The sequence below is a fragment of the Dermacentor albipictus genome, chromosome 7 (genome assembly GCF_038994185.2).
Source record: "Dermacentor albipictus isolate Rhodes 1998 colony chromosome 7, USDA_Dalb.pri_finalv2, whole genome shotgun sequence".
Taxonomy (NCBI): Eukaryota; Metazoa; Arthropoda; class Arachnida; order Ixodida; family Ixodidae; genus Dermacentor; species Dermacentor albipictus.
Genome location: NC_091827.1, coordinates 119,321,388 through 119,343,774, shown reverse-complemented (window position 1 = coordinate 119,343,774; position 22,387 = coordinate 119,321,388). Strand labels below are relative to the sequence as shown.

The 22,387-nt window shown below is 45.9% G+C and overlaps 1 protein-coding gene across 5 annotated transcripts in view; it reads right to left on the bottom strand.

The window, feature by feature from the left end:
- Positions 1-6,657: 6,657 nt before the first annotated feature.
- LOC135909583 (epoxide hydrolase 4-like) overlaps positions 6,658-22,387 on the bottom strand; it is a 67,526-nt gene continuing 51,796 nt past the window's right edge. For all 5 annotated transcript variants that reach the window (XM_065441555.2, XM_065441554.2, XM_065441557.2 and 2 more), the window contains 4 exons: positions 12,971-13,083; positions 10,801-10,969; positions 7,830-7,966; positions 6,658-7,195 (listed from right to left, as the gene is read on the bottom strand). In XM_065441555.2, coding sequence (XP_065297627.2) covers positions 6,936-7,195; positions 7,830-7,966; positions 10,801-10,969; positions 12,971-13,083 — 679 coding nt within the window. In that variant the 3' untranslated portion in view covers positions 6,658-6,935. The remainder of the gene's footprint in view (positions 7,196-7,829; positions 7,967-10,800; positions 10,970-12,970; positions 13,084-22,387) is intronic.

The following is a 22,387-nucleotide window of genomic DNA, read 5'->3' as shown; positions in this document are numbered from 1 at the left end:
GAAATAAGCATTACTCTGGGTACCTACGCACCTCTTTTGTATGCAATAACCAAACCTCGTAATTGACCTTTCTAATCGCGCTCTCAACGGCCAGAGGGCTTCAGACTATGCAAAAACCTAAACATTGCCCGCACAGGACGAAAACTGGACGTCGTATACATCAACTGGCTTTACTAATCCAGTGCTTACACGCTCATGAGGCAAACGCAGACATCAAAAGACGAGAGTACCTGTTATACCATCCAGTTAACTCGTAACCTCATCATCGATTGCAGTTCGTGTAATGTCTTTGCCATGTTTAGTTATGTAACCATGTTTTCCTGTCCAAGGCCGTCAGAACGCCTGTATAGCTTGCCTAGATGAGTTCACGGCCGCCTATCCGGATATAGAAGGTTAGAATCGTTTAGAAATTGTTACATATTGCGTTCTCCATCGCGATCAGCAAAACACATCTACTGCGGATAAATCAAAGAAGTTCTTAGGCATGTAAGATTTACGAAACGGGTTGCAGCAATTTCCGAAGCGCGCTGCTGATGTGTGCCTACTGAGATGCTCCCCTTTTTGTGATCGAGGCGAGCGCATCGTGCATGATATTATTATTTTAAACGTTAGTAACGCTATGGGCCCTGTGTTGCAGAGAACCCGGTGACAGAGCCTTCCGATTCGTTCTGGCAGCGAAAGAGTTTCCGCGTACAAATACGTATGTGTATATGACAGTGCAGCCTATCCACGCTCGACGACACGGCTTTTCTACGCAGCACAACATGAAAATACCATGTGTCTAGTCGGCTTTCGGGTGAGAGAAGCGACCACTTGCACCATTATTTTGCCCTCTACTCGATTTAGGTGCTGTCCGAGGCTGTCAGAACGGATAAATCAACGAGGTTTTCACAACACACGAGGTTATCGCCAACATCGCCAACACACGAGGTTATCACACGAGGTTATCACACGAGGTTATCGCCAACAAGTACAGCCCTCTGGGCTGTACTTGTTGGCGATAAGGTAGCCTCACTGCCTACGGGAATATCTGACTCAGCTATGTCGAATGCTCGGTTGCCATAGTCGGAAGTTAAAATCCTTCCTTAAGATTTTTTAAAATTTTGACAATGATGAGATTGAGTATCACCTCCTCAAGTGCACATCTGTAGGCTTGGAGGGACGCTTGACACCGGCAAAAGATGCCGAGTGCGCGTGGGGCTGTACTAATGCAGATACAACCAAATCAGAAAGCCCACAAAACTGAAACAGACACTCCCTCATCACAATAGAAATTGGCCTCCCTGGTGCCGTATTCGGCCACTATCTTCCTGTTGATTTCTACAACTGACACATGGCCCTCAGACCCCAGCAGCTGCGGAGCATCTGACCAAGGCGGCGTTCAGACCTGTAACGCAGCAGAGAGTGCTAACAATCTCTGGGTCCAGACGGGCCGCATATGTAAACTGACCCTGTCAACCTTTAACAGCCCTAACTCTGTCGAGTGATGCTAGCTTAGCAGGAGTCTTTGAGGAACTCTCAGACATTGTTGGGGATATCATCGGCCTTAGTGAGATTACAAGAACTGATGAGGCTTATACATTGCTGAATAAGGGCCAGGTATTCTGCTACAGAGGTCCCCCAGATAAGAAGCAATATGGAATATGGAAGTATATACGAATTCTACAGCAACAATTAGAGGGTAGCAGTAGTCGTAATCACACTTAATAAGAGATATAGATCAAAGGTAGTACAAGCCTACGCCCCAACATCCAGTCACGATGATGAAGTAGATCAGTTTTATGAAGATGCTGAATTAGCGATGAGAAAAGTGCAAACTCAGTATACTGTGGTAATGGGCGACTTCAATGCAAAGGTGGGGAAAAAGGATGCGGGTGAACAAGCAAATGGCTACCACGGCGTGGAATTCTAGGAACGCTACAGGAGAGATGCTTGTAGAATGCGCAGAAAGGAATAAGCTTCGAATAATGAACACCTTTTTCAAGAAGCATTGCAACAAAAAGTGGAACTGAAAAATCCCTAACGGTGAAACAAGAAATGAAATTGACTTCATACTTTTTGCCGATACCAGCATAGGGCAGGATGTAGAAGTGATAGAGTAAAGTGGAGTGATAATAAGTGAGTGAGGGCTAGGATTCACCTTAATTTGAAGAGAGAAAGAGTAAAATTGGCCAAGAAGAAACAGGTCAACTTAGAGGCAGTATGGGTAAAAGCAGACACATTCAGGCTGGTACTTGCAAACAAATATGCAACCTTAGCAGAGAGCCAGGAAGATGACATAGAGGTAAGGAATGAAGCCGCAACTAGGCTGGCTTCAGAGGCAGCAATTGAAGTGGGAGGCAAGGCACCAAGGCAACGAGTAGGCAAGCTCTCCGAAGTAACAAAGGACCTCATAAATAAATGACAAAGAATAAGTGTCCAACTCAAGAGGTAAAATAGAATTCGCGGAAATGTCAAAACTGATAAATAATGCGAAAATCAGCGATATTCGAAATTATAACGGGAGAAAGAGTGAAGAAGCCGTAAAAAATGGACATAGCCATAAATCAGTGAGAAGAAAACTTCGCATAATACAAACGAAGAAGTATGCACTGAAAGACAAGCAGGATAATATCATGAGCAATCTCGAAGGTACAATAAAAGCAGCGGAAAAATTCTACACTGACCTGTACGGTACCAAAAACACAGCAGCGGGAGCAGACAAAATTAAGAACTCCCTCATTCGCAACCTAAGCGAGGGGGCGATAGATCAATTAACGATCTACTTAAACAAATTGTGGAACGAGGGAACGATCCCGGAGGAATGGAAACACGCCGAAGTCGTAATGATCCCGAAGCCAGGAAAGAAACTACAGATAGGAAACCTAAGACCAATCTCCCTCACCTCATGCTTGGGAAAGTTATACGAAAGAATAATCACAAAGAGGATACAGCAACTCATGGAAGGCAAGGAACTGTATCCGCACAGTATGTCTGGCTTCCGAGCAAAGCTATCAACACAGGATGTCCTCCTACAGATTAAGGAAGAGGTCCTAAGCAAAGCACCCAAGACAAGAGAAAACATCATAATGGCACTAGACATCAAGGGAGCCTTCGATAATGTCAGCCGCGCGGCAATAATGGAAGGGCTTCAAAACACAAATTGTGGGAAGAAGACTCATGACTACGTGAGAGCCTTCCTAGCAAAAAGAACGGCCACAGTAGGACTAGGGGATATAAGAAGCGAAGCCTTTGTCACCCCAAGCAAAGGTACGCCACAGGGCTCAGTCATTTCACCCATACTGTTTAACATTGCGATGCTTGGCCTGGCCAGGGAACTAGGCGAAATCGAGGGCATACGACATGCAATGTATGCGGACGATATCACAATATGGGCCAACTGGCTGGCGCAGCATGGCTGGCGCAGTGACTGGCGCAGCATGGCCTTAGTCGCTTTTGCGCCATTAAACCCGAATTAACTAACTAACTAATATGGGCCAACCAAGGAACGCTAGGACAAAAGCAAGAGAAACTGCAAGAGGCAGCAAACCGCGTAGAAAACTATGTTAAGGCAAGAGGCCTGACTTGCTCCACAGAGAAATCGTAAATACTCAGAATTGGATAGAACCCCACCAAGGCCGAAATCGAAATAAACTTAGAGGGCCAGCTTATAGCGGAAACGAACATGATAAGAATTCTAGGAATGTGGCTGCAAAGCAGCGGGAAATGCAGTCACACAATTAGCTTACTCCAAAAATCGACAGATCAAGCAAGCAGGATGATTACGAGAGTTTCAAATGGAAGACATGGCATAAAAGAGGCAGACACGATCAAGTTGGTTAAAAGTTTAGTGGTCAGCAGAGTCACATACTCGCTACCTTACCACTTGATGAACAAGCTAGAAAGAGAACAAGCAGAAACCATACTAAGGAAGGCGTACAAAACGGCACTACACCTACTGAGGAATACTTCAAACGACAAGCTACTGCAGCTAGAAATACACAACACGTTCAGCGAGCTGGCAGAAACGCAACTAAACACACAAATAGCGAGACTTTGGCAGTCGGCTACAGGAAGAATGCTCCTAAAGAGACTAGGATACTATACGAAAGGGGCAATAGATCGAGAGGCAGACATCCCACACAACGTCAGACAAACCCTCAGAATAAGTCCACTTCCACGCAACATGGATGCGAACCTACACGCAGCCAGAAGGCAGGCAAGGGCAGATTACGTGGAAGGCCACCTGACAACACAGGAAAACACGGTGTACACGGATGCAGGGCTATACCCGTGGGACAAGCACACTAGAACACACAGAGTAGCTACGGCTGTAGTAGACTACATGGGAGAGACAATCAGCTGCGCAACCATAAGGAATTGCACGGTAGCGGAGGGTGGAGAGGTCGCCATAGCGCTTGCAGCGACCGAAGGCTACCGAAGTAACAGATCACTAACCATATTAACAGACTCCAAAGCTGCATGCAGGCATCACATGCAGGGGAGAGTCTGTAAAGAGGCCCTGCGAATCCTCCTCGGAGCAGGAACCCTCGGAAATAAAGTGAAACAAATTTTCTGGATACCGGCCCTTACCGGGATAGAAGGGAACGTGAGAGTAGACAGTCTAGTTCGCGAGATCACATACCGAGCTGGACAGATAGAGCCTCTCGAGAACCCTACAACGGTGGAGTCGACGTGTGCGGAAATATTAAACTACTATAGAGGGCAGAGAATCAAATATCCTCCGCCACACACATTACTTACACAACAGGAAGCAGCCGACTGGAGAAGGCTACAAACCGGAACTTTCTAAAATCTACACATACTAAGTAAAATGTACCCGGCACAATACAGAAACTCCTGCCCATGGTGCGGAGAAATACTAACTCTTTACCACATAACATGGGAATGTAAGCATAACTACACATTCCATAAACATAAAAACCGGAGTGCGGAGCAATGGGAGGGCCTGCTCACCAGCAGCGAGCTCGCCACCCAAAGGGCAATGGTGCAGCACGCGTGCGAAGTGGCTAGGCTCAGTGGAGCCCTGGAATAGAGGCACACCCGTGCTGAAGAGCCAGGCAGCAAGCGCAAGACGGCTCACCGCTAAACCCCTTGATAGACTCAATAATGTTTTTTTCTCTCTCTCCAATAACGAGCGATGAGATCAGAAGGGCCTTGCAAGACATGAAACGGGCTAAATCGGCAGGAGAAGATGGAATAACAGTTGATTTAACCAAAGGTGGAGGAGACATAATGCTTGGAAAACTGGCGGCTCTCTATACGAAGTGTCTGTCAACTGCAAAGGGCCCAGAAAACGGGAAGAATGCAAACGATATATTAATCGACAAAAAGGGAGACGTTAAAAATTGAGAAATTGTAGGCCCATTAGCTTATCCCCAGTATTATATAAAATATTCGCCAAAAGAATTTTTGATAGAGCAAGGGCAACACTGTACATTAGTCCTGGGATCAGGCTGACTTCAGAAAGGGATACTCTACAATTCATCACATCCATGTCGTTACTCAGGTAATCGAAAAATACGCAGATTAAAATAAGCGTCTCTATATGACTTTCATAGATTACGAAAAACCATTTCATTCAGTAGAGATACCAGCAATCATAGAGGCATTATTACATAATCAAGGAGTACAGATCACCTACGTAAATGCCATGCAAAATATCTACAGAGATCCCACGGCTACCTTAATTCTAATAAACAAGAAAAGTAAGAAGATACCTATAAAGAAAGGGGTCAGACAAAAATACACAAGCACGCAGCGAATAGCTGCGTGCTTGGAAGAAGTATTCAAGCTATTAAACTGGGAAGGCTTAGGAGTAAGGATCGGCAGCGAATATCTCAGAAACCTTTGGTTTGCCGATGACATTGTTCTATTCAGCAACACTGCAGACGAGTCAAAACAAATGATTGAGAACCTTAACAGGGAAAATGTAAGAGTTGGGTTGAAGATTAATATGCAGAAGACAAAGATAATGATGAATGAAAAGGAACAAGAGTTCAGGTTCGCCAGTCAGCCTTTAGAGTCTGTGAAGGAGTACGTTTACCTAGGTCAACTAATCACAGGGAACACTGGCCATGAGAAGGAAATTTACAGAAGAATAAAAATGGATTGGTACGCATTCGGCAGACATTAATTGTCAGCTACTGACTGGAAGCTTAGCATTATCGTTGAAAAGGAAGGTGCACAATCAGTGCATTTTAGCGGTGCTGACATATGAGGCCGAGACTTGGAGACTGACAAAGAAGCTTGAGACCAAATCAAGGACTGTGCAAAGAACGATGGAATGAAGAATGCAAGGCATAACGTTAAGAGACAGAAAGAGAGCGGTCTGAATCAGAGAGCAAATGTGTACTGCCGATATTCTAATTGACATTAAGAGAAAGAAATGGAGCTGGGCAGGTCATGTAATACGCAGGTTAGATAACCGTTAGGCCATTAGGGTTACAGAATGGGTACCAAGAGAAGAGAAACGCAGTCGAGGACGGCAGAAGACTAGGTGGAGTGATGAAATTAGGAAATTCGCGGGCGCTAGTTGGAATCGCTTGGCGCAGGAATGGGGTAATTGGAGATCGCAGGGAGAGGCCTTCGTCCTGCAGTTGACATATTATGATGATGATGATGATGATAATACAGTGACGAGTCTAGCTTACAGCGTTACGGAGAGAAAGGGAGATTTGTTTATTTCACTCTTAATAGACTATAATTTTGTCGCACTTGTAGGGGGCTGCCATTCTGTTCTGCCGACTGCAGCGACAGGCGAACGAACGAGAGGGATACAGCTGAACGTGCCCTCGTAGCACGCGCGGTCTATGCAGGGACAGTGAGCTGCACATGCGTCAAGATGCTGGGTGGTAACCCTCTTTCTCGTTCGCCTGTTGCCGCAATCTGCAGAACAAAATGGCCTCCCCTTACAAGCGCTACAAAATTGTGGTTCATAGCAGGAAGTGCCTGATGTGACCGTTGACTACTTCCGACCGCTCTCGCTGCACCCAGTGTCCCGCGTCAGGCACATATTCAACGCGGCCCCCAGTGGCGTAGTCCAAGCTCAGCGTGGCCAGCTCCTCGGTGAGTGCAAAGTCCAGCTGGCCCCACACTACGAGTGCCGGGATGGCCAGTCGGCGGAACTGGAGGCGACGTGCCGAGTGCCTCCGGAACGACGCTCGGTAGTAGTTAATGGGGCCGGTCAGCGCACCTGAGGCCAAATTTGAAGAACAGAGGAGAACAACGGTATATACCTTCTCCGCATACGTAATAAGTATCACGGAGTACTAGGCTAATCGAACCACTTATCAATTTATCGCACTGGGAACCAAAAAAGCATACGGTATAGGTGATAGCAAGCCATGTAGTAACCTGCATTTGATCTGTGGTGCCCTTCTTTTTAGACAACTGCCACGAAAACGCCAACGGACGTAGAGGCTTACTTTTCAGGTTCCAAGCATGGCATCTAGTATGATACCAGCGCAAGCTATCTGTTCCGTTGTTGTTTGTTTTTATTATGCAACATTTATATATATTTCTTGCTTCAATGAAACTTCGCAAATGAAAGTCAGTGCTTGTCCTTGCCTGCTTTTTTGGATTACGTGCACATAAAAAGCAATGCTGTTATACTTCGACTCACGCAGAACCTATTATCTGTCTGTTCTGTCCGCTTCATTTGAATTGGAATGAGACTCAAAACAGCCGCTCTCCGTTCAGCTGTCTATTAGTCTTTAGCTGTCTATTATTCAATAACTCTCACTGCTTGACCTCAAAGCGCCTTCGACGTACTCCTAATAAATGTAGTGCTAGCATTTGCGATGCACGCCTACAAGTGGTGCACGCACCGGGCTTCCCGAAGGTGTACTTGAAGGCCTCCCGCTCCTCGTCGCTGTAGGCGGCGTGCACCTTGTCCAAGGCCCGCATGTCGTTAGCGCGCAAGAATGCCTCCGGCACGCAGGGTGCCTGGAATGCCACGAAGTACCTGCGAAGCGATACACGTCATTGAGAAAATGCGAAAGTGAAATAAATGCTGGAGGCCTATGGATATATGAAAAGTCCTGCGCAAATGTTCTCAATGTTCGATGAAGGCTGTTTATAGATTTGATATCAACGAGAAACTTGTACAGAATCGTGAGAACAGTAGACTTTATTTTGTAGGTGCACGGTCGTATTTTGGTGTGCACACGATGAACTAGCAACCCTTTTCTGGGGACAAAGCTTTGTGACTGATCGCCCCATATTAAGAATAAAAAACAGGCATAAAGTAACCACAGAAGACTTGCGAATCGAGGACTGGAAAAGAGAACGCCGTCCACCCAGCATGCCGGTGCTCGCATAATTTGTTTTGTTTCCTTTAAAGAACAAGACAGTAGTAAGTCCCACATAGAATCAGAAATTTTTTAGCTGCGGAAGAAATTAACTGTATCATTATATCCCGTACCATCTTAACCGAAATAAAACCATATATTCTAGGTGTCATTTTTGTAATATTGATCTATTATTTACTACATACTACGATCTGTATAAATACCACGCACGAGGGTTACGAGACCACATTAGAAAAGGCAATAGTACATGAGTTCGACAAGAGCTAGAGCTATATGCTTCGCGTCAAAAAAATGAGAAGACTCAACATATTACATATAGAACCAGCAGCGATAAATGTTTATCGGTATAAGACGCGTGACAACCGTACGAAAATATGCGTGTTTAAATAGCTTCCTGTTATGATGTGGATTGTGTGATAGCGACGAGGCGAACGGCAGTGACGATGTGTATTATTGCGCGGCCATCACGCGAGGAAGTGGAAACGCGTGGCCACGAGGGCGGCGTGCGGCTCGAGCGAATGGAGCGACTCGGACTGCTGCTCGCCAATTTCGAGTCGCGACGTTCTAGAAGCGGGCGCCCTCCAGCCTGGTGGCGCGGCCTGGGACCAAGGAGGCGCTCGCCTGCGCTCCAGCTGATCCGGTGTGCCCGCAGCCTGCGGCAACAGTGACTGGCTAGCCACTGACTTGTACTGCAGCGGCCTGGTGTTCTGCAGGCCTGCTGTACACTTCCACTGCCCCTGCTACGTCATGGTCTGATAAAAGCCACCTCTGGTGGTGCTGGACTCACGACTCTCTCGCGGACCGGCCAGGACGATAACCGCCATGGCAGCGACACACCGGCGATTAGGACGGTCGATGTGTGCTTAGGTGCGTCAAGAATTCCCCACATTCTAGTTTATTACGATTGTCATTGTTCTGTTTGCCGAGTGTGTAAGTTATCGTGCCTGTGAAGTATAGTCTGGGTTGCCCGTACAGAGCACCTGAGCGCCGTGTCAGTTCTTAAGGATCCTGGGCCCACATTATCTATCATATCACACTTACATTGCAGTGTAATGTGCGTTCACAGGCGTTTGCACAGTCAGATGGAAAAACATGCCTCTGCCGTGAATCCTATTCATTGATTTTGCCTGAGAAGAAGGAGCCCTTGAACTTATCTGTGCGCACGGCGTATTCAAGCAGATTAGCAGTCTGTTCAGTGGGACTGGTTGGTTCATCTTTAGAATAAAAGGAGGAACAGCGCTCTTTACTGGTCCTGTGTTGCACTGTTCCTGTTTCTATTCTCAAGCAGATTATGCGTGCGTCGGTTGTTCCATGATGGGCGCAGGAACCGTAAGGTTCGCATGTATGCTAATTTTGACGAGATGACACGCACAGTGAGTGCAGATACTTGAGCAAACACATAGTGGCCACGACAGACGTAAGAAGGTTCTGCAAGCAAAGTTAGTTGCTCTTGTTTCTCACTTCTTTTAAGTTTGCATCGTATGATATTATTATTCATATTTAGCATCTAACTGTAACTGGGTAACCACCTTACTGAACATTTTAGAGAAGAAGCAGGGAGAGTAATTGGGGCATGTTGAAAAAAAGTAGCAGTAATATGACTCGTTCGGAATTGACAAAAATCATATACGCGAAAGGGCTCCTATGCTAACCGCTACTGTGCGAGTAACGCTAGTTAACCACCGATTGAGGTCACACTCGGCATGGTATTTTTCTACGTCCTAAAAGCAATAGAGAAGTCCCGCTTATGGATTCCTACATGGTGTCCTGCAGTGTAGAACATCGGCTTTTCGAACGCGTACAAGTTAGCGGTCCAAGTCCATTGAAGAAACCTTCTTTTTCCGATGTACTTAAGAACCTGATGAACCTGACGATACTGGAGCATGTACAAATGCCTCATTGACCCTTTAATAATTAGGACAGTACTTCTCGAGCTAGATAACTTATTGCAATTAATGAATTAAATATCAGTAACGAAAGAATTACTGGTGGCTATTTCACTGTACTGGAAGCAATACGCACTAGGTTTTCTTCGAGCAATGCAATTGCTCTTATTCAAAGAGTTAGTGCATGATTCACTCAATAAGCGAAATGAGGCCAAGCTGGATTCATTTAAAATCAGAATCAACAGCAGTAATGTGCAGGATCACTTAAACTTGGACTCGCAGAGAAAGAAAATAAATATACAGGAAGGCTGCAGTTCCCCCGGAAACGCGAAGCAGTATTAGTGATAGTGAAATATGCAACAATTACACAAAGGAAGATTACACCATCGAGAGGCGCCAGATTCTTGGTTGTGCGAGAGGACTCAGGCTTCCAAATTGAACTGTCTCCTACTATAAATCTTCTATGTTCTCATATAAGGCTGTCCCTTCAGTGTCCCTTCATGATGTGTCGGGCTAACACAGAGTACTCGGTGAAGTTGCTAGACCTTGCACTAATTGGCGATAGAGGACAACTTGAAGCACTCCAACTTGAGTACACTTACCACGACATGACGATCTGGCAGAGGCTGTTATGAAGCTGATGCTGCATGGCCATGGGATGCGGGCCATTGACGATGATTAGCTTTTCCACCAGGTCTTCGTGTTCTGTGGCGAAGCACCAGGCAATCACCGCACCCCAGTCATGGCCGACGACCGTCACCTTGCTCCGACCTGCGATGACGCCCATTTGGAAAGAACCGATTCCAATAATACTAAGTGTGTGGCATTCCTATGGACACAAGGGAGCGTTTAACCACAGTGCGCTATTAATGGTGCTGCTTTGTCTTCCGGTGTGTCGTCGTTTCGAAGGCGTTCCATAAGCCTTACGAAACTAGCGTGCCGCCCTCCAGAGCTGGCATGTTTTGTTCTGGCAGGAACTGTGCTTTAATTTAAGGAAAATGGCGCGAAGGCAAAAGTCTCTCTTTGTATGTTTATTAGCGATTTCTTCGCCAGCTTTTTCATCACGATATTAAAAATTAATTCTGTGGGCTTACATACCAAATTCATGATTTTAATATCAGCAACGCTATAGTGAAGGACTCCGGAATAATCATGGCCACCTGTGGTCCTTTAACTTTATTGGATCTTGCTCTTGAGCGTGGCAGTTGGCCGATGTTTAGGGAGACTTGGAGAAATGAGAGTTTATTTACATTATGTACAGGATTAGAAACAAGTAAAATATCAGTGAAAATTCATGGAGGACCGGCAGCAGATCGTATGCTGCAGCCTGTGGCAAGAGCGTCTCTCCCTTTCCGATGGTTGTCTGGCTTATAACCCCTTCATTCTGTCGGAGTCACGTCATTTTCAGCCATTCGTCGAGGACGTGCAGGCATCAACATTTTCATGCAATCGTTTAGCCCGCACAAGTGTCGTCATTTTCATACAATCGTAGGACCCATGCAAGCGGCCAATGGGGACACTTCCTGGGCTCTATCCTCAGATGGGCGTATCCGTCCGGCGTTGCCTCCTCTCCTGGTCGTCCTTGAACGACCTGCCAGTGCTGCAAAGCAGCTTTTCTCGGGACTAAGGTCAACTACCTCGAACCGTGCTGGCCTCCAAGTACACTTTTGGGAAGCGTCCCACAGGAGGTTGGGGAATAAAATCTCCACGAGCCGCACGCGAAGGCGGGGTATCTGGCCTGTCACGGGTCTGCTAGCATGGTCGACGCGGACTGGCGCACCATAATAGGAATGCCACGGCTAGTGGTTGCGCTCGGAGAACTTGAGCGATGCTAATAAATGGCCCGTATCTAACAACGTACGGCTAAATATAAGTATTTGAGCACTTTTGCATTTCGCCCCTACAGGCGAATCGGCATGCGTGGGAGGAGCTTCTGTCTGTGGCGGGCCTGTCAACTGCGGCTGAGCCCTGGTGTGCGTGCTCGGGACGTCCAAGTGCCACAGCGAACTTGACTTCACTAGAACAAGAATAAACCTCGGTGCTCTTCTTGAGGGCGACTGCCCAGTCCAAGAACCCATGTTATCACACATCTAACAATACCATTCCTGCACAGCGCCTCCATTAAAGTGAACTTGCACCAACTGGCCCACGTTTACCCCCGATTGCTTCCTTCAAGCTCACGCTGGTACAGCTATCAGGCATGCAAACTTTGTTTCGAAAAGAAGGCTTGTTAGCCTGCGCACGACACCACTGAGTACGTGAAACTGGATATGAGCCACCGATCCGCCGGTACAGGCATGTGCCAAAGTGGGCCGCCGCTCTGCGCAGCTCCAACCTCAAGACACAAGAGTGGGCGGTCCAGCAAGCCCGAGAGGCGGCGACGAGGCAAGGCCTCGAAGTCCCCTCATGGGAGACCTGAGCCCGGGTCGTCAAATTTGCCGGATTCAGAATAAAGTTGTTTCCATCCATCCATAGTGACTCTACGCGTATAGAACCGCTAAAGGTACTTAAATAGCGACCGTACTTAAATATTGACCACGTTCTGTCAACTTTCTTTCGTCGAAAAGCTTCACGGCTCACCTGCGTTACACAAACAGGTATAGCTACAGGCTCCGCTTGTGTCACCGGCTACTACTACTATCTCGCAAACTAAAACAGCATTCACGTCAGTTAGAGTGCAAAATAGCGTTAAACGCGACACGTTTTATGCGTATGAAAGCGTTTTATAAACGCCTGGAGCATTACCCTTGCGCCTCATCGCGCAAACCTCACCGAGCGATTTGACGAGTCCATGGACGTCCTCGATGAGCTTCAATGACTGATAGTCATCGACGCTGACGGGCTTTGACGACTGGCCATAACCACGGAGGTCGGGAGCAACGACCCTGCATAAAGAAAGGTGTTTTATTTCGCAACGCCGCTTCGTTAAAAAACGCAGGACACGCTAAATATAAGTTACCAGGTGTACACTGATTCGAAACGATATGCCACTATAAAACCGTTCATCCAGCTGAAAGAAGGAACCGTCCCAGCAGTGACTAAATTGACGGGGCTGATCCTATACAACATACCCCAGAGTGAGTTTATAGGTGGGCAATGTACGCTGCTGGATGGACTACAGGGACTTGAATATCAGTACTGGGAGGGAACTACAAGTATATTTTGTTTGGAGGCAAGGCGTTCAAGGTGAACCTTCCCGCACTTCGCTGGCCATGACGTCTAGGGCTGCTGCTGTCTTGTCGAAAAGCTCATCACCCTCCCCAAGCACAACCAGTAACGAACTCATAAAAAGTTAGTGACGTTTTACTTCATGAACATGGGTTACGTGCAAGCGTGTGGGTGCTATTCGCTTTTTGTGCATTACGCACAGAATATTTGAAAAATGCATTGATGTGTAAATTTGGCGGCATTTTCAAGGCTAATATCTTGGTCTGTATGTTTTATGTCCTTTTTATTTTGATAAAGTGTAAATTGCCATTAGGAACTATGGTAAGACATTGTAAGGAAATGCACAGTCTTTATTATTTCAAACCGTTCGGTTATGTACTATTCACATCATTCATTTTCCCGTTCTTCCTCCTCTGGAGTCTCCTAGGCACGCCAAGCCAACGCCTTTTGGCGGACTTGTTCAGCTCGTTTGGCGACGGCTTCGGAGTCCATCGACTCGCGCTCGGCCTGCCGAGCTCCTCCGTCATTCTCGCTCGGCAGCTCAGTCAATAGACGCATCCCGCAGGCTAATAGCGCACACAGAACTCGTAGCAATTGCCAAATGAGGCCAGCCGAGCGCGCTTCCGCCTACGCTCCCCCTCCGCGAGGTTTTGCCTCCTTTCTCCTTCCCCGCTTTGCTCAACACAACCTAGACTTTTCTCTCGGTGGCGTTGCTTTGCCGTGCACTCAGAGGATTTTGTTACGGAGGGACACGTTTTTTTGAGGGCTCCGTGGCGGCGACGAAATCACGAGACTCCTTTGTGCATGCTTTCAGCTCTTTTCTGTTTTGATGTACTAATTTTTTTAGCCTTTAAATAATCATAGGGCAGTTTCACTTTCTTTCACTCTCTTTTTTCGTGTGCGCGGGTGTGTTTCGTGGTTTGGCACGATATTCAGAGCATCCTTTCGCGCCACGTACTTCAACACTTGCAACCGGGTGAGACGTTAAGTCTTTACAGCCTTTAAATAGTAGATTGGAAGTGGCAGACTAATAGCTATTAGTGGTTTTACTGTGTGTGCTATGTATCGGGAATAATGCTTTGGTAGAAAAGTCAGAGCGTGGCCGCGTGGTTGAACACGTGCGAAAATGTCATACCTTAAGTCTCTGCGGCATTGATTGTTTTTAAAAAATTGGTCAGAGTTATTTGCGACATTTTAAGGATTTAGATCCTGTGCGTATCGGTTTTTGCCAAAAGGTACGTGCTCTTCATAATTATAGTATTATAGTATTTGCATGAGAAAAAGCCGTGGAATACATGGCATGAAAGCCGGGAAAGCAGACAGTGCGCGAGGGGTCCCTCAAGGCAGATGAGGGGACGGATGAGAATGCAGAGGGAATCGAGTCAATCGGAACACACTGTGATGTCGATGCTAGGCTGCAGAAAACGGAGGCTTTCCAGGAAGAGCATGTCAAACAGGTTGAAGAGCTCAAAATGAGCTAAATAGGGAGCGTGATGCTAAATAGGGAGCGTGGTGAAAAACATTTCTAGGCAGTCACCTAGGCAGACAAGGAAGGGGGTTTGGTAGTGCTTTCACAGGGTGTTTACCGTGATAAAGCCTGTGCTGCGGTATGTGCTGTCTTTAATCCTATTCGACGTGTTTGGCTGAAGAAAGTAAAGTTGCGAGCTAAGCAGATGTGTAAAGATCTTAATTTGGCAAACGTTGCTAAGAAAATCAATGGCACTGACGGTGACTGCCTAGAAATGTTTTTCACCGCGAAGACCCATAAGGATGATTGTCCTTTTCGTGTCATTGTTTCTGAATCCGGGACGTGGCAGAAGTGCGTCGCAGAATTCCTGCAAAATAGCCTGAGACTCCTCAACGTGGCGGATCCATTTCGTACCAAAGATTCTTCAGATGTGATCAACTTTTTAAATGGAGCTGACGGCCAGTGTCCAACTACATTTTCTGTGGACATAAAAGATTTGTTTTATTCATTGCCACATGAAGGTTTGCTGTGCAGTGTTGAGGCGGCAATAGATGAGCACGGCGCTGTCCTTTTTTCTAACGCTTGTGGTGTTAGTGTGGCAAGGTTTTTAGAGCTTTTATCATTTTATTTGAGGCCTACCTTTGTTCAATTTGACAATAACATTTACCTGCAAAAGCAGGGTGTTTGCATAGGCTCTTGCATAGCGCCCATTTTAAGTGACCTGTTTTTAGCTCGTTGTGACAAAGCTTTTGCTGTGCGGGTGGGTGATTTGGGCGTTTTGAAGGTTTTTAGATATGTAGATGATTTTTTTGGTATTTTTAGATAGACCACTACTTGTTCCGGCTGCCAGTTCTCACGTAGATTGCCGTTTTGACTGTTCAAACCCTGCTGTTAGCTGTATTCTTGCCTCTTTCAATGAGTATTATAGGCCACTTACGTTCACTACTGAATTTCCAGCGCAGGGCAATATCAGGTTTTTAAACTTGCGTTTGCATTTCAAAGCCGAACACGTGTGTTGGGTATATGAACCCAGAGCTAACAAGCCGCCCTTGAGGTACAGTTCCGCACACTCTAAACTCGTAAAAAGAAACACCGTACGTTCTTTCCTGTCATGCGCTCTATCTAAGTCACGTGCTCACTTGCTAGATGAAGGCCTTAGTAAGCAGGTGGCTCGTCTGGAAGCAGCGAACTATCCGAAACATATCATTATCTCGGTTGCTGAAGGCCTGCATCGTCAAAAGAAACTAACTTCAAGCATGAGCGATGAGCAGAGAGCGGACTACGTAAGAGAAAGGAAAGAAGAAAGAGAAAAACGTAAAGTGGCGGTAATTCCCTACTTTCATAAGGTTTCCCACAACCTAAAAAAGGTCGGGCAACGTTCTGGGGTAAACGTTGTGTTTACAGCACCTAACAAACTCTTGAGGTTGAGTGTGATGAGCTGTCCCATGAGGAAACCAAAGCCTGGTTGCGCTACCGCGCACAAAGATCCTTTTGTTCCATGCACTCGTAATGTGGTGTATAAGATCCCACTCTCGTGTGGGAAGTACTACGTGGGCCAGACGGGCAGATGTGTAAACGTGCGTCTGGCGGAGCATAGCAACAAAGTGGAGAGCATTGCAATAGATGGGCATCTGGCTGCCCATTGTAGGAAATGTGACGCGAAGGCTCCATGCTTCCCGCTATTCGAACGAACCGTTGTTGTCTATCGCCACAGGAATAAGATTACGAGGGAAATTGTGGAAGCAGCTGAGATAGCCAGAGCAGGTGAAGAGTGCGTTCACGCCGTCTATATTTTTATCAAGGAAAGAGCTTGAATTTTTGGGCATAGTAGTCACATGACTGTCTTTTCCTCCTTCCCTTCAGTCTGTTCTATTGTAGTGGCGTCCCAGTGAGTATATATATACTCACCAGCTGCAATAAATCAATTGTTGAAAGTTAGCGCTCGTCCTGTGTTCTGCTTGTCCCTGTGTAATAATTTTTTGCGCTATGTATCCCAGTCTGAATGCATCCCACCAACACGCCTAAACTTCTTCCCTGCTCATTAGCTGCTAAGAAGCAACTGTGGAGAGGGAGAATGACGATAAAAAAGTGGCGGTAGGGGCATTTCCGGAACGGACGCTGGGTGCTGTCATGGAGCGAATAAACGCAAAGCTCGCGGAAAATGCCCACGTACGCAACCTTGTCATAGTAGCAGATGGGCTAAATGACGTCCTAAACAGGAAAGGGACATGACTAGCCCAGCGTTTGGTGAAGAGGGTGGATGACTTGCGCGAGCTGTCCCCTCAGGTGCTGATCGTGGTGTGCACGGTGCCGGAGGTGCCTGTACGTGTGAGTCACTTACAAAAAACCGTGGTGACTGCTAATGAGGCAATATGGAAAATGAGCCGAGAGAAAGGCTTCGAGGTTGTCGAAGTAAACAGGGAAGTGAGAAGGTGTGGTGGTTTTCAACGAGACGGGATCCGCTTCAATTACAGGCTTGCACGAGAAGTGGGCTTGAGACTTGCTGGTCGTGCTGTTGCTTTTTAAGGGTTCCACGGGCGCTCAGGAGGCCCGAGTAGGTAGTAATGACGACGGTCCCCTAACGGAACCTCAGTATAGCATCGCCGTCAATAACAGAACAGTTTGTTAGTTAAATGAGGTTTAATGGTGCAAAAGCAGCTAAGGTTATGCTACGCCAAACACGAGGTGTTTTAAAATCCTGTTTGTGAAGGAAAAAGCTCTATTAGCAATCTATATTTTATGTAAAAATCCAGTGTCGTCTAGAAATTAACGGACGTCACATAATAGAGACTTTTAGCTTGTACGCTATTCCGGTAAACGGGAGCGGTTTGGGAGGATTACCGTATGGTCGGGGCGTAAACGTGAGCAGCCGGAGTGGTGAAGCCGCCTGGTGTTGTTGAGCTCAACCAGACAAACGCATAGCTACAACGGCTGTAACTCACCATATCCTGCTTCGCCACTCGTGCAAATTTTTGGCAGTGGCGTAATTGTGAACACGATTACACCACTGTCGAAAATTTACGCCAGCAGCTAAGCAGAATATAGTAATTAGCTCTGCATTTGTGTGGTTGAGCTTTGCGCCACCAGCTGGCGCCACCAATCTGGCCGCTCACGTTGACGCCCCCGCTAAACCGGAAAACCACCCGCGCTTGTCCGAATACCGGACACGCTAAAACTCTCTAATGGGACTAGCGGATCATCTCCTAAAATTAGAGCAGGGTATAAAGGCATGCGTAGTTGATATAATTTGTAAAAAAGTGTTCGTCTGTGTGTTTCAGTCACCGTACAAGTGAGTAATATGTGCATAACTGTTAGTGGCTGTTCACATTTCTCGCATGTTGGTGTGTCTTCTTTCGTAAGTAAGTAATGGTGTGTGAGGCGTGTGTGCCCAATGCGTAGTCGGCATAAAACTACTTCGATGAACCGCTCCTGATGATAGCATGACTTCCACTCGCCAACCATGGGTTTCGTGAGATGTAGCTTGTTGTCGGTACAACGGTCCCATTCGCGCTGCCATTTTACCGTTAAGGCTTTTCTAATTGCACGGATGCTATCATTATATGGGAGTGTCGTGTTTGTAATTTCTTTGTGCACTGCCATCAATGTATATCTATCAGCTGCTTCGTTACCCGGTATCCCAACATGGCTTGGGACCCAGCAGAAACGAACTAGCCTCCCGTATTCGTTAAAAGCCACCATGTTTAAAAGGTCTACAATCAGGGGTTCACACTCAGATTTCACGTGTAGAGCCTTTAGTGTGCTTAAAGAATCTGTGTATATGACTGCATTTTTGTGTTTATCAGCAATAATCTTTTTAACTACCCATATAGCGAAAACTTTGGCTGTGATAACAGAGGCGTGTTGTGGCAACCGAATACTTTTTTCCCAATTTTCCGTTACGACACCAACACCCACGTATTCTTTCGTTTTAGAACCATCAGTGCAAAATTCTATGTGGTTTTGATATTTGTCCTGAAGAGCACAGCATTATTGTATAATGTGTTCGCGTGGCGTGTCTTTCTTCTTTAAATGTGTTAATGTCCAGTCACACAACGGTTGAAAGTCGTGCCACAGGGGCAAGCGCTTTGGCTTTCTGGCAACCTGGAGCACTTCGCGAGGAATGTCGTAATCCTGGACATATTCCTCATATCGCAGGACAAGCGGCTTAATCATGTTCGGTTTATTTGCATAGTGTAGGCGTGAGTTGCATTCTGTGAGGATGTTGTAGCAAATGTGTTGCGGTGATGACTGAACTCTGAGAAGGTAAGAGAAAGTGAGTAATGCTCTGCGCTGCTGTAATGAGGGTTCATTACACTCAACGCATAAACTTTGAATAGGTGACGTTCTGCAGGCAGCACTGGCCAGTCACAGTCCAAGGTTATGTACTGGATCAAGTCGTTGAATGTAGGGCTATCTGGCTGAGCCGTAAACAATGCAGCCGTAGTCTAAAAGGCTACGAACAAGAGACCGGTAAATACGTAAAAGACAGGTTCGGTCGGAACCCCAGTGCTTATGAGATAACACTTTGAGGATATTCGATGGTTTATTTGCCTTAATCTTTGGTGCTTTAATGTGCGCAAGGAAGTTTAGTTCTTTGTCAAAGATTACTCCCAATAACTTATATTCTTGTTTTACCAGCAACGCAACATCATTCAATTTTAAATCCGGGTCAAAGTACAACCCTCGTTTTTTGCGAGAATGGCACTGTAACAGTTTTCTGAGTAGAGAAGCGGAAGCCATTTTTCTCAGCCCACTCCATTAGCTTATTCATTGTTATCTGGAGCTGCCTTTCACATGTTCGTAAGTTTGAGGCGCGGCACGTTATTTGCAGATCACCGACGTGTATGGAGTGCATAACAGAGGTGGGAATGACTGTTGACAGAGTTCATTTTTACTACAAAGAGTGTTGTGCTAAGTACGCAACCCTGTGGTATGCCATTTTCCTGGATAAACGTGCGCGAGAGCGCAGTGCCTAGACGGATTTGGAATGTTCTGTTGGACATAAAATCTGCGATACAGTTTAGCATTTTGCCACGGATTCCTAACGCTGCGAGGTCACATAAGATTCCAAACCTCCACGTGGTGTCATACGCTTTCTCTAGGTCAAAGAACACTGCCAGGCAGTGCTGTTTGTGTAAGAATGCTTCACGTATTTCATGATCAAGTCGGACGAGGTGGTCTGTCGTTGAACACCCTTCTTTACTCTGAATTCGAGAGTTGTCTATACAAAAGTGATCAGCTGTGGAAAAAACTAAATACCTTTATAAGGCCTAGAAAATCGACACCAGGTATCTGGAAATTGTCATTGGATGGCAGAGAAGTAAGCGGCAACGCACTTGCCGATTCCTTTAATGATCACTTCCATCAGTATTCAGAATGTGGAGTACTCAATGAGTTCATCGACTTCATGCCTGCTCACAACCAACGTTGCGCTTTTTTCAGTCCAGTAACCAGACCCGAGGTGATGTCAGTTTTTGCCTCTCTTAAAATTGGTCTAAGCTGTGACGCAGAACTTATGCAAATTCGTCCAATTAAATATGTTCTTGACATTCCGTGCCCCTATATAACTTACATTTTTAACATCCGCTTGTCGAGCGCCTTATTTCCGAAAACAATGCAAATTGCAAAAGTGACTGTACTGTTCAAAAAGGGTGATGCGAATGACATGGGTAATTATCGACCGATTTCTGTGCTACCCATATTCTCTAAGGGATTGGAGAAAGTTATCCACATTCGAATGTCCAGCTTCCTTGATAAACACAATTTAATCTCACCTGCACAGTTTGGATTCAGCAAAAACAAATCTACTGAAATGGCGTTACTTGAAGAGAAAGAATTTATTTTATCACATTTTGAAAAACAAATGTTAGTACTAGGTATTTATGTGGATTTCTCTAAAGCCTTGGACTGTATTCATCACTGTACACTACTTAAAAAACTTGAAATATATGGAATCCGCGGACATTTGCTACAACTAATTCAGTCGTACCTTAGTCACCGGCAACAGTTTGTAAAAAATTGAATCATATCAATCTGACTTAAAATCTATTCTTAGAGCTATTCCCCAAGGGAGCATTCTGGGCCCACTGCTCTTTAATCTTTACATCTAACCCTGGCATCATACAAGATGTGGACGTGCTCAGCAAGGTGCGCTGCAGTGACCATAGGATGGTAAGAACTCGAATTAACCTAGACCTGAGGAGGTAACGGAAGAAACTGGCACATAAGAAGCCGACCAATGGGTTAGCGGTAAGAGGGAAAAATAGAGGAGTTCCAGATCCAGCTACAGAACAGGTATTCGGCTTTAACTCAGGAAGAGGATCTTAGTGTTGAAGCAATGAACGACAATCTTGTGAGCATCATTAAGGAGTGTGCAATGGAAGTCGGTGGTAACTCCGTTAGGCAGGATACCAGTAAACTATCGCAGGAGACGAAAGATCTGACCAAGAAACGCCAATGTATGAAAGCCTCTAACCCTACAGCTAGAATAGAACTGGCAGAACTTTCTAAGTTAATCAACAAGCGTAAGACAATGGATATGAGGTACTATAATATGGATAGAATTGAACAGGCTCTCAGGAACGGAGGAAGCCTAAAAACAGTGAAGAAGAAACTAGGAATAGGCAAAAATCAGATGTGTGCGTTAAGAGACAAAGCCGGCAATATCGTTACTAATATGGATGCGATAGTTCAAGTGGCTGGGGAGTTCTATAGAGATTTATACAGTACCAGTGGCCCCACGACGATAATGGAAGATAAAATAGTCTAGACGAATTCAAAATCCCACAGGTAACGCCGAGAGAAGTAAAGAAAGCCTTGGGAGATATGCAAAGGGGGAAGGCAGCTGGGGAGGATCAGGTAAGAGCAGATTTGTTGAAGGATGGTGAGGAGATTTTTCTAGAGAAACTGGCCACCCTGTAAACGCAATGCCTCATGACCTCGAGCGTACCGGAATCTTGGAAAAACGCTAACATAATCCTAATCCATAAGAAAGGGGACGCCAAAGACTTGAAAAATTATAGACCGATCAGCTTACTGTCAGTTGCCTACAAACTATTTACTAAGGTAATCGCAAATAGAATCAGGAACACCTTAAACTTCTGTCAAGCACCAGGCAGGATTCCGTAAAGGCTACTCTCCAATAGACCATAGTTACACTATCGATCAGGTGATACAGAAACGCGCGGAATATAACCAACCCTTATATTTAACTTTCATTGATTACGAGAGAGCGTTTGATTCTGTCGAAACCTCAGCAGTCATGGAGGCATTACGGAATCAGGGTGTAGATGAGCCATATGTAAATATACTTAAAGATATCTATAGCGGCTCCACAGCCACCGTAGTCCTCCATAAAGAAAGCAACAAAGTCCCAATAAAGAAAGGCGTCAGGCAGGGAGATACAATCTCTCCAATGCTATTCACAGCGTGTTTACAGGAGGTATTCAGAGACCTGGATTGGGAAGAATTGGCGATAAAAGTTAATGGAGTAACTTTTATCGCCAATTTTTTTTAACTTAGTAACTTGCGATTCGCTGATGATATTGCCTGGC